General features: G+C 38.5%; 1 protein-coding gene across 1 annotated transcript; it reads right to left on the bottom strand.

The window, feature by feature from the left end:
• Positions 1 to 564: 564 nt before the first annotated feature.
• Positions 565 to 11,282, bottom strand: LOC102228270 (ADP-ribosylation factor-binding protein GGA1-like). The gene is made up of 17 exons (XM_023334691.1): positions 11,203 to 11,282; positions 10,594 to 10,678; positions 9,445 to 9,520; positions 9,244 to 9,342; positions 8,036 to 8,159; positions 7,436 to 7,536; positions 7,139 to 7,219; positions 6,698 to 6,835; positions 5,737 to 5,818; positions 5,557 to 5,667; positions 5,317 to 5,442; positions 5,186 to 5,229; positions 4,896 to 5,077; positions 3,974 to 4,215; positions 3,048 to 3,217; positions 2,175 to 2,285; positions 565 to 2,059 (listed from the first exon to the last, which is right to left on the bottom strand). The coding sequence occupies exons 1-17, from the start codon at positions 11,246 to 11,248 to the stop codon at positions 1,949 to 1,951; spliced, it is 1,929 nt and encodes a 642-aa protein (XP_023190459.1). The 5' UTR covers positions 11,249 to 11,282; the 3' UTR covers positions 565 to 1,948.
• Positions 11,283 to 11,499: the final 217 nt, after the last annotated feature.

Below are 11,499 nucleotides of genomic sequence, written 5' to 3'. Positions count from 1 at the left end.
GAAAAGCTCCAATAATACCTGAACTGTGATCCCAAATTCCAGATGAGTTAAAAAAAAAGTAGGTTTCATGGATTCAGAGCAGGACAACAGAACAAACAGTGGAGGATAAAGTTCAAACCATCTTATCCGTCAGTCATAATGGGAAAGGCTCATATCCCCTATTCTAATGTCTCTGAGCCCAACTTTCTGCTTTTGCTACTCCTCCATATGCAGGAGGAGTAGCAAAAGCAAATGAGGTGGATCAGCAGTGCTTGCCAACAACTGTGTCATCCAGGACATGTTACTGTAGAATATTGACTTTGTTGCTTGGAAATTGAGCTGACAGTCATCAGAGTGTCATACAGAAACAGACTTCAGTCAGAGGCTTCTTCAGATTCGCTGCTAGATTGTCCGCTACAGGAGATCCTTCCTCACCATCCACAGCGCTTTGAAGATACTTGTATGATATGAGTTATAACATTTAATTTTCTTTTTGGACTAATAGTCTTTTTGAGTTGATTACATTTATGTTGAAGGGATTTTTTTATAGGAACAATTGTGGCAAAGCTTAAATTAAAGGCTGCATTTCTTTTTTTTCCCCCATACAAAATTTATTTGAAGGCTTTTCACACAACTTTACCAGTGGTGCCAACAAATACTTCCACATTTTTATCCTTATAATTTTTCCCAAGAACAGCCACCTTTCTAAAATCTCATCATTGTATTCCTTCTGAATACCCCAGAAAAAATACAGAGGAGTTTATATATTTCTTCTCTCGCTGAACACAACATATAGAAAGATCATTTAACACATAATGCATCTTATGCTTTACAAAGTCATTTTGGGTCAAGACAAACATGACGAAAAAAAAAAAAAAAAAAAAGAAACCCATTTAAGTTATACGTGTACAAAACAAAAAAAATAATAACCAGACAACCCAATCTGAGGCACATGTGGCAGAATCAAAATCAGTATGACATGAACATGGAGTTGAGAGTCTTTGGGTTAATCAGTAGTAGAAAAGCAAAGTGACAAGAGATGAATAAACAACAATGATTTCACGTGCAAAATATGAACAAAGTAAGTGCATACGAGTTTAAATAAGGAAAAGGAAAATAATCCTGAGTTAAACTGTAAAAAAACAGAGTCCTAAAAACAGAAAAAGTGCGGAAATAAAGAAGTTTGTAAAGGAATGGAGACTATGTGCCTTTCAATTACAACACGAAGAAAAAATGAGGCGAAAATAAGATTTAAGGATTAATTTTGTCTGGATCAGGTTCAGTAACAATAGTTAGCTGCAGTGGGAACTCTTTGCGTTTCCTGAAGAAAGACGTCATCGTCGTGTTCAGCCTGCACGCTTTGGTAACAATATTATACATCGGTTCCCCCTGCTCTGGAAAGATTATAAAGATTAGACTGAAAATTAAACCACTGCAGTGGTTTTAAAAATGCGTTTAGTTTCATTTTTTCTACACAAATCACAGTTTTAATTTGATCGTGTCTTGATTAGTTTGGAGGAAACCCGTTCAGTGGTTTGACCTGCAAAATGTTTAATGTGCAGCTGACGGTGCAGGATGTCGTATAGGAACGGATCACACTAATTTGTGGGTATGCCTGAAACAACAACATGATTCATATGACGAGGGATTTGCTTAACGGTTTGTAAGTTAAACCAATTCACATTCAGAAGGAAATCTGCAAATCAACACACTGGGCTAATTATCTGAGAAGGAGAATGTAGCAACTCCATTTAGAAACACTGACAGGATCAAATAAGGGTGAGAAGGCACAAGGTCAACTGGCTTCAGCAACTGCTCTCACAGTCCATCAGTTTTTTGTACAGCAAAGTCTGAAACCGCTTCATTGTAATCTGGTCTTTATTTCCCCCCTCCGAAAGGAAAACGTCGACCCAAATATAAAGGATGGTGCAGGTCTGACGACAGGAGGCCCGGTCCTCTCCCTCTCTCTCTAAAGGTTGCCCCAGCTGTCTGGAGGTGGGAACTCGTCCACGTCGCCGGACTCATCGTGAGATTTATCTCCCAGGTTGAAAGTTAGTTTGTAGCGCAGACGCACTTTCTCCTGAAAGAAGAGCCGCAAACAACAGGTCACAGTCCGTTTTCAGGGTGAATCAAACCCTGCTGGACACAGATAAAACACATCAGATGTTCTCTGTAGTGAAATGTGGAGAAAGCACCTTGTGAGGGTTGGCCAACAGCAGAATCTGTGTGATAGCGGCTGGAGGGAGGATGGGGTTGAAGGCTGGCAGGTCAGTACAGGAGGGAGGCTGCAGCTTTACTTTCATTACCTGGGAAACATAAACCCACTGATTAGTCAAAGCCCATAGGTTGGAATAAATCTCCAATGTTTATAAACACAAGAATTATGATTAACTTTCATTTGAGCTCATTTCTTAAAATGAGCAGGCAGAGATGAAAATGAAACATTTATGCGATACTATTAGCAAGAATGAACCGATCAAGATTTTCCAGGCCGATACAGATTTCCAGGGTTCTTTATATTTTTAACAAATTCATATTTTTTTTCTCTAAAGATCTTAGAAGTTATAAGTTCTTTGAATCCAACAAAAACTGAAGAATTACAATATGATGCCAGTTTCTGCACCACTGACAGGAATTTAAATATTATTTATTTATGTATGTAAATAAACATTTATTTATGTTTATTTATGTATTATTTTATGTTTGTTTATTTATTTATTTATGTAAAAAATACAAAAAATATGTATTTTTTTAACCTTTATTTTGTTTTTTCAGCATTGTGTGTATTCTTTTACTTCTGTATGGAAAGGTTAAAAATTAATGAAAAAAATTAATAATTAAAAACAAGAACCTTAACTTTTATCTGGTTTTTATTAAACTCCATAAAGTACATGCAGCTGACTGCTGCAAATGTAAACTGAAAATGGTGGTATTGATTACTTGTGGTGCATTTAATAAAATACGAAACAATAAAAGTGTGTATACTTTTTCAGTATTTGAGCCTCCGATCAGAGCAAACCTGTCCGATTTCAGGCTGATTAACTGATGCAAAAATATCACGGACATACTCTGGGAACGGCTGCCTGGAAACGGATGTTGGTGACGGGAATGGGTGCCGAGGACAGCATGGAGATGATCACCACCAACACGTCGGGCCTCGACGGAGGACAGTCGCATGCAAACGTGAACAAAACCCTTAGGCTGTGTTTGTCGAATACAGTCACCGGTAACACGCTGCCTGAAACAGAAAAACAAACTGTAAATGGTGTGAAGAAAGTAGAAAAGAGAGCAATAAGTGGCTTTGATCTGATTACAAACATCAAAAGTGGATAGTGGACGAGCATCTTGTGACACATTTTGACGGATTCGGAAGCAATTAGGTTGCGGTTTGTTTTAGGGGTTGCCACCATGGATATTTGAGTTGGAAAGAAAACTTTACTGGTAAGAATCTGTTCATATTTGTATTTTTCTACCTGATCGGTTTCTGTGTCTACACTAGCACTCTTCGCAAATGACTTCCATGTATTGTTCCTGAAATCTGTGCAGCGTTCTCACAAAGAGCTTAAAAGACTTTAGGAATTTAAATAAAAACATGTCAGTAGAGAGGAAAATACAAGTCAATGTATTTAAAAGAACTGTAATCTCTTGCTTTATGCCTTATGTGACGTTACTACAGACATGTGCACGGTGACTTTATGAGTAAATAATGATTAACCTGGAAAAAAAAACTAAACCAAAAGAAAGGCAGATGGTGAGCTGTTTTTTTAGGTGACGAACTAAATCTGATGCGAGTTTTGCTGATGTCACAGCAGAAAGTTTGTTGAGAAGCTTTAAATTCAACGTCTATAAAATTTTCACTGTAAAAACCACCTACGAGGGAGAAAATCGGACTTAAAGATGTTAAATTCATGCTTCTTGAATTACACCATCATAAAAGCCTCTAAAGTGCAGAATACCTCCTACAGCCGCTGTAGATTAAAGGTTTGGTGCTTACTAGGTTTGATTGACTCTAGAGGCACTGTGACGTCTGCTAATGAGATGCGGTCGTTGGGGTCAACAGATGATGACGAGCTTTTGTCTGCAATGCCAAGACTGGAGTGGAGGACGCCATCAGGCTGCTCTGACTGGACGAGGAGGCCGGACGTCGGCCCCGGACCAGCAGCAGGCCTGGAGCTCGCCCCAGACTTTGCTTGGAGATCTCGCAAAGGGACCTTAGAGTGAGGCTGGAGTTTATCCCTACAGAGGAAAACAAACGAGCAAACCCCACAGAGGATCATTTTCTAGCACAATCAAAAATGCTGTTTCAATCAAACATGACCTAAAAGAAATTTGACTTTGCAATTTAACACCTTGAAATTGGGTCTCTGTCTCTTTAAGAAGCTCCTGCTCTTTAAGACTCTCCGCCTTCAGGAAGTCGTCACAACAATGCTTCTCTATTAAGCCTTTAACAATGTTTTTTTTTTTTTTTACCAACGGTTCACTGAGAAATTGTTCGTATGATAAGGTCAACAGAGTCGCAGTTTGCTAATTGCTGCAGCTAGTCTGGAGGAGTTGTGTGGAAATGGTGGTGCTTTGAAATAGCAAGCAAACAGAATGGCTGCCAGTGGAGAGTCAAGGATTTTTCAAACATGAATGAAGGAATCAAAGCAGCGCTCCAGATATGTTTTAGATGAGGGTATTACATTGAACCACAATGTGAAACTCAACAAGTCAATTTTACATAATATCCCCCTTTACATATGGAACTATTAAAAACACCGATGAAAGGTTTGATAGGTTTTTAGAAATACAGGCAAAATTTAAAGTCTGTGAGAAGCAATTGAATAATGAATTAGGCGTTGGAATACAATGGTCTTATTTTACAAAACGTCGCGTTGTAAGGCTGTGAAGGAACCCTGAACAGGAAGTCCACTCACCATTTCACCTGCTGGCTCTCTGGAGGTAGAGATTGCTGTAACAATGTTTTCCCCAGCAAATCCAGCTCTTCCATTGCTCTTGGCGTAGCAGTGCAGCCCCCTACTGGTGTAGCCTGTGATGTTTGCACCACAGCTGGTTGCAGCGCTACAGCCGGAGCCGAAGACTCTGCAATATTTAAGGACTGACAACAAACGAAAAGTTTGATGCAGTGAGACAACAGGCTGCAGAATATAATCATTTTTATGCCAAATCATAACTGGGGCGCGTTTGTGAGGGTATTAATTCCCACCTGAGAGATGATGTTAGAGTCACAGTTTTCTGATACATTCAATCCTGAAAAGCAGGAGGAAAAAAATGTATGATGTGCAAGTGGTAAAAGTTAAATAACTCTCAGGTTTAAATCATCTGTAGCTTGCTTACCAAGAGACATGAGTTCATCATCCAAGAGGCTCAAGCCCAGGCTCTGAGGTGCAGCCTGTGGGTTGGAAGGTTCTGTGTTTTCTGAAATGTTGAGTCCTGTCAGGTCTAATAGTGCTGAGCTGCCACCTGATTTAGAGTGTGTAGAAGAAAAAATAAATAAACACAAGCAACTTAAACCAAAAGGAATGGAGTTGCACACGACTGTAACGATGACTCTGAGATCTGAAAAGACAAACGCACCTTGTTGAGAGGCGAGAGACGTTCCGTCTTTCGACACCTCCTCACCCTTAACCAGCTGCCTGTACAGATTGATGACCTGCGTCAGGCTGTCGTTGGCCTCCAAGATGTCGGCTGCAGGGCGCAAACGTGTTAGCGACATTACGGTGGCGTTCAAATGCTAAACTTTACACCCAAATGTACCTAGAGCTTCGTCGTTGTCTTCTGTGTCGCTCGCTAATCTGAATAGTGTAGGTCTCATCTTCTCGCAGCGCTGGTAAAGATCCTGTGATCAAAAATATGTCACAATGTGCAAACAGCGTCACTAAACAGTAATTTATCAACTCAATTTTTTTTATATCCAAATCAAAGGCTAGGTTTTTCCCAACTTCCTAGTGTGACGCTATGGTTCCACAATAAAAGATGAATTCATTTCAAGGTGCTTTAGTTTGTTTTTACTAATAAATGAAGTGGGCACAGAATCTACCAGAATATGATAAAAAGTGGAGGGAATACCTTTTAGTGTAACAAGAAAAAATGAATTATACATTACACTTAACAGGTTTACAGAATAACAAAATTTAAAATCTAGACAAATGGGAGTTTTATCTTCATTATGCAGGTGTTGCTATGTACTGATGCAGTACATAGCAACACCTGCTATGAACTGCATCAGCTGCTTTGTTAACAGTCCAGTTTTTTCTTACATGCAAAACCCCACTTAAAAAAAGAGAAAAATATATAACAAAAATAGGAAGCAATGTAAAGCAACCATATAAAAGAAAGCCTTTGGCTGCATTGGACCACCAAAAACTGCACCCTGGGCTGCCAGTGAACAACCAGTAGATGTCACCCTGTGCTGCTAGAACTGGTTCGTGTGAAATGGTAACATTGCTCTAATCGTGGAGTAAAGGGGCAAAAGGTGAAATACTAAGTTGAGGCTTATATTTTTCTCATCTTGAGCAACTCTGGTAAGCTTAAATGAACAGGTACTGAAGTTTCAGACAGAAAATTAAAAAAGGAGTCACAGTAATAATGAACTACAGGAGACAAAAATTGTCTATACATTTAAAAATGCTGATCTACTGTAGTTACACCGTTAAGAAAAATCAACAAAAACCTAATGAGTGACAGGCGACTTTGTTAATGACTGAGCGTTACAAACCCTAACGAGCTCCTGGTTGCTATGGGAGTAGCTCTCCTTGCTGTAGCCGTCCAGCAGCTGGCTCAGCAAGCTCACGCTCTCCTTCACCTCCTGGATGGCGTTCACTCGCTTGGAAACTTTCTCCACTCGCTTTTGGTCCTGGGGGGGAAAATAATGCAAGACAAGTCATCTCAATTGGACATTTTCGAAATCCAGTTATTTTTTTAATAGGACATATGTCCAAATAATTAAATGATCCTATTTAGCATTTAAAAATTAAAAAGCAATCAGTTTAAAGCCACTGAATTCTAACACAGTTCTAATCTTTACATCAAATAAAAACGACACAAGGAAAATTACGGCGATTCAGGTTTTCTGAAAACTGGACTTTTCATTTGAACAGAAATCAAAATCGTTTACATGCGAGTTGATGTCCTGCACTTTGTGAACTGAGCCACTCACTTCTTGAACCATTTCCTTGATGAGCTTGTTTGCTGCTCTTAAATCATCAGGGTGGGTGCTCTTCAACAGGCCAGACAGCATCTACAATAACAGGATGAGGCAGAAGAGAATGGAAAAAGAAAGAGGAAAAGGAATGTGTATATAGCGAGTCCTCAGGAGCTCAATTTCACCTGGCCATAATGATTTTTGTTCATTATGAGTCTTGAGCATATCCACAAACCCCCACCCCCAAAAAACTAAACGAAAATGATCTACTTCACCATGATACATTTTGCTTCTTGATCTCTCGTCACACACCTTGGATTTCTCCTCGTCCTCAAAGATGGCAGTTTTGGCTCTGGGTGGAGGAGGTGGGAGTGGCTTGTCACCAGGAAGCACAGGATCTTGCTTTACAATGCCTGGAAATGACAGGAGCATCTATTAACCGCCCACAAAATGAACCAAAACGAACTAACAGCCCAACCTCTGCTTCATGTGTAAACACAGTGTGTGAATACTTCAAGATCATCCAAAAACATTTAAAATCTGGCACAGTACATTCAATTTTTCCTGCCCTAAAGGGATAACCTCACATCTTGTAATTAAAGCATTAATTTCAAAATACACATTAAGTCATAGGTGAGAAGTCCATTTTTAACATCGCAGCAGAGTCAACTACTCATGACCCAGGACATCTGTCTCGTGCTTGAGCTAAAAGCAGAACTGATCCTACATGCTGGAGAAGAGCAAGTATGGAGAACCAAAACCGACATTATCAGCTTGGGAAGAGAACTAAAACCTTCCATAAGCTACTTTTGGCTAATCTCCCACACATATAAAGAAAAGGCAGTAAAAATAATATAGAAACCCTCTCAAAGTAAATTCCTTAATTACTTAAAATACAAAAAAAGAGCTCACCCTGTTTCTTCAGCATCTGATAAGCTTCAGCTATCTTTGCCTCATCAGGATACCACACGGTCCAGCTGTACATCATCTCCAACACCTTTGCCTTCACCAGCTCTGGAGCCCGGGATCCTAAATACTACAAGAAAGAGAGAAAATGTCTCAAATACTGTAATGATTATTTTAGGGGGCTAGGTTGGAGACAGCAGGCTCCTGAAGTTTTTAATCCATATCAACGCTCATAAATCCACAGCTCCAATTCCTTTTGAAGGCATTTTAACAGGAGGCCCATCATTGTTTACAGAAGATTTTTATACACAGGTCAGGCTTTGAATGAGGTGGTTTTTAAAACAGATAGTTGGATAAATGGATGGATCAGCAAACACACAATGAAACAACTGAACAGTCTGGAAATACAAATATTTTTTCTGTGCTTCATTTAATTTTTCATATTTATCCGGCAAGACCACATCTGGTTACGTGAGGAGAAAAAAAGTCACAACAAATCAAAATATTTATCATATTAAATATCATATTTAATATGATATTTAATATATCATATTAAATACTTAATATGATATATATAAGATATACATATCTAATACCTAATTTTCATTTTTCTTCTGAAAAGAAAGCCATAGAATTTCATGTAAAAACTGAAAAATAACACTGGCGTTACTCATGAAGCACACACACACAAAATAAAAACCATAACCAAACCACATTTTTGTGTGCTCACATCATGAGCACCAGGTATGATTTGCCTGCTTGTGTTTAAGCAATTTCAGATGGGCTAAATCTAAATCCCTTACCTAAAACAAAGCTTTATTTATTTAATCATACATTTTTAAATGCCTTTTCTGTAGTGATATTTATTTAACTTCTATTTCACAGTAAAAGATTTTTTATTAAATATACATATGTCCAAATACTCTAGACACACATGAGCTTTCATAAGGTGTTCCCAAGTTTACATCAGATAATAAACTTCTCCAGCCTGTGAAGGAACTTTTTTATGGGAACAAAGAGCAGTTCCGTTTTATAGCTTATAATTTAGACTTTGTATTGAAAATTTGGCTGCTACATCCATACAAGCTCTACTCTACAAACAATGACGGTGAAAGACACAGTTTCTCCTTTGTTATTATAGCTCAAAAGAAAAGAAACAATCTCAAGCGTATTAAGTTGCTCTAAACTAGTGAGACAGGAGAGAAGGCGTTTACCTTAGGCGATACCACTTTGATGAGCTCATTAAGAAAGCGAAACTTTCCCACTTCACCATGGAACTTGTTTCCACAGTTCTTCATACACGTCTCAAGCACCTGGGAGAGGACAAGAATTTTAATTTGTGTATATATCCATCTATCCATTTGTAAGATACCAAATTTCACTCAAAGTTTGGTGCTTATTGATTCAAGTCTTACCAGTAGTGCTTGCATTGCCTCCCACTCCTGAGGAGACTGGATTTTGTGGGCAAGAAGTCTGGTTGCAAGCTGAGGGCTGATAATAATGCAAATATTAATTGTAGCCTTTTCAAATCCTCTAGTTGTTTAAAACATTGATGGAAGCCTAAATGGTTTCAACAAATATGACAAAAAAAAACATTTGGCTTAAATAAACGGCACTGTTTCCAACCAGTCAAACTTTTCGTAATTTTTTTTGGTCAAGATTTTAAAGCACTGAAAAGTATTTGCCCCCTTAAATGTTTGCTTTTCTTTCACAAACAAATGTCTGAGATGAAACTAATTTTAAGGTCACATAGAAGGTAACCTGAGTAAACACAAAATGCAGTTTTCACATGATGATTTGTGCCTGTCCCTATGTGAAAAATATATAGTTCACTTCCTCGTTTATTCCTGAATTAACTGCGATAAGTCACTTTTTTGCGTTAACTTTGAGACATAACCAAACTTACATTTTTTTTAAAAGTATTAACTAAATTAAAATACCATCCACCCATTTTCTATACACCCTAGTCCCTAGTGGGGTCAGGAGGGGTGCTGGTGCCTATCTCCGGCGAACGTTTCAGGCGAGAGGCAGGGTACGCCAGTCTGTCGCAGGATTACAATACCTTAAAAAAAAGTAATTTTTGACTGTAATACCTACAGTCAAAAATGGCGGTCTTTATGGTTCAGGGCCTGCACAATTTGCCTTGTTTAATGGAACCAAGATTCTGTTTGCGTCCAGAAAATTGTCAAGAAGAAATCCGGGTAATCAATATATTACCCCAAGATCATGTAGCACGACTCAAGGTGGCTCCAAAAGAACAAAAGGTTTTGGAGTGGCTTAGTCAAAGTCTGAACTTAAAACTACTTGAGATGCTTTGGCATGACCTGATTAGTCTTTCAAGTAGTGTTTCAGACAGCTTTCTCTCTCAAAATATAAAATAAACAATTGGAAATAGCTTTCTCTCTTCCCTGAGCTCATCTTTGACTAACTGTAAATTTGTTTCAAGATCTGAAACATGTCATTGTGGGTAAAAAAACCCCAAAACAAAACAAGAATAAAAGAAATCTTTAAAGGGACAAATAAATAGTCGGCTCTGTATCTGTAATTTTCATTCACCATCTTACCCATCTGGTTCATTGTCGAGTTTATCACAAAATGCCTTGATATTGTCCCAGTCAGTTTCCTTATTGAGAGGATTGGTGGCCTTGTCTGTGTGAGAGAAACAAACATTACATTTAAAATCATGGAACAAATTCGTGCCAACTGGATGAAACAAGACTCCGTGACTTTTTTTTTAATGTTTTTAAATTATGTTAAGTTTGTGAGTAGCAAAATATCAGCTCTGTGGTTTTACGGATAAATAAAATCAGGAAAATCTGTTCTTTGCAGAAGTTCCTCCAGTCGAGCAGATCGTTCTTTTGGACCCGGTTAGTATCAAATGGATCTTCCAGGATATTTACATTCATTCGCTTTTTGACCAACGACTGACAACGGTGTAGACGCTAACAGCAGAGCCAAAAACAGCACAGGTTGTAGTTGTCGTTTTTTCTTGTCACCAACTGCACTTTGCTGACTTGATATTTTGACAGTGACAACTCATTAGCTTGTGACGAGGGCGTCGGTGACAACCGAAATAGAACACGAGTTTAACCATAAAGATCCCTCTAAAGCAGTATCTCAGCTCTTAATATCGCTTAAAACGTCATCATGTCTAGTAATGTATGATGACTTACTGATTAGAGACTGAAGGCTAGTCTCATCAGAAGGGGCCGCCGCCATCTTTACAGGATTCTTACCAAGTGGCTACTGTCGCGTGACTTTTGTAACATCGCGTGGATAGGCAGACGTCGTCGGCGTCACCGTCATGTTGTGAGTGGCATTTTGGTTAATGCGTAGGCAAAAAATTGTCCCATTATTTAAGGCAAAAGTTTGAGTATGAAGCATGCATATGGATTATTATTATTATTATTATTATTATTATACAGTTACTATTTTAGTCACCTTGCTGTTTGTGTTCACTTAAGAAAAAC

This window comes from Xiphophorus maculatus, chromosome 5 (assembly GCF_002775205.1).
Source record: "Xiphophorus maculatus strain JP 163 A chromosome 5, X_maculatus-5.0-male, whole genome shotgun sequence".
Lineage (NCBI taxonomy): Eukaryota > Metazoa > Chordata > Actinopteri > Cyprinodontiformes > Poeciliidae > Xiphophorus > Xiphophorus maculatus.
This window is presented reverse-complemented; position numbering and strand designations above follow the sequence as displayed.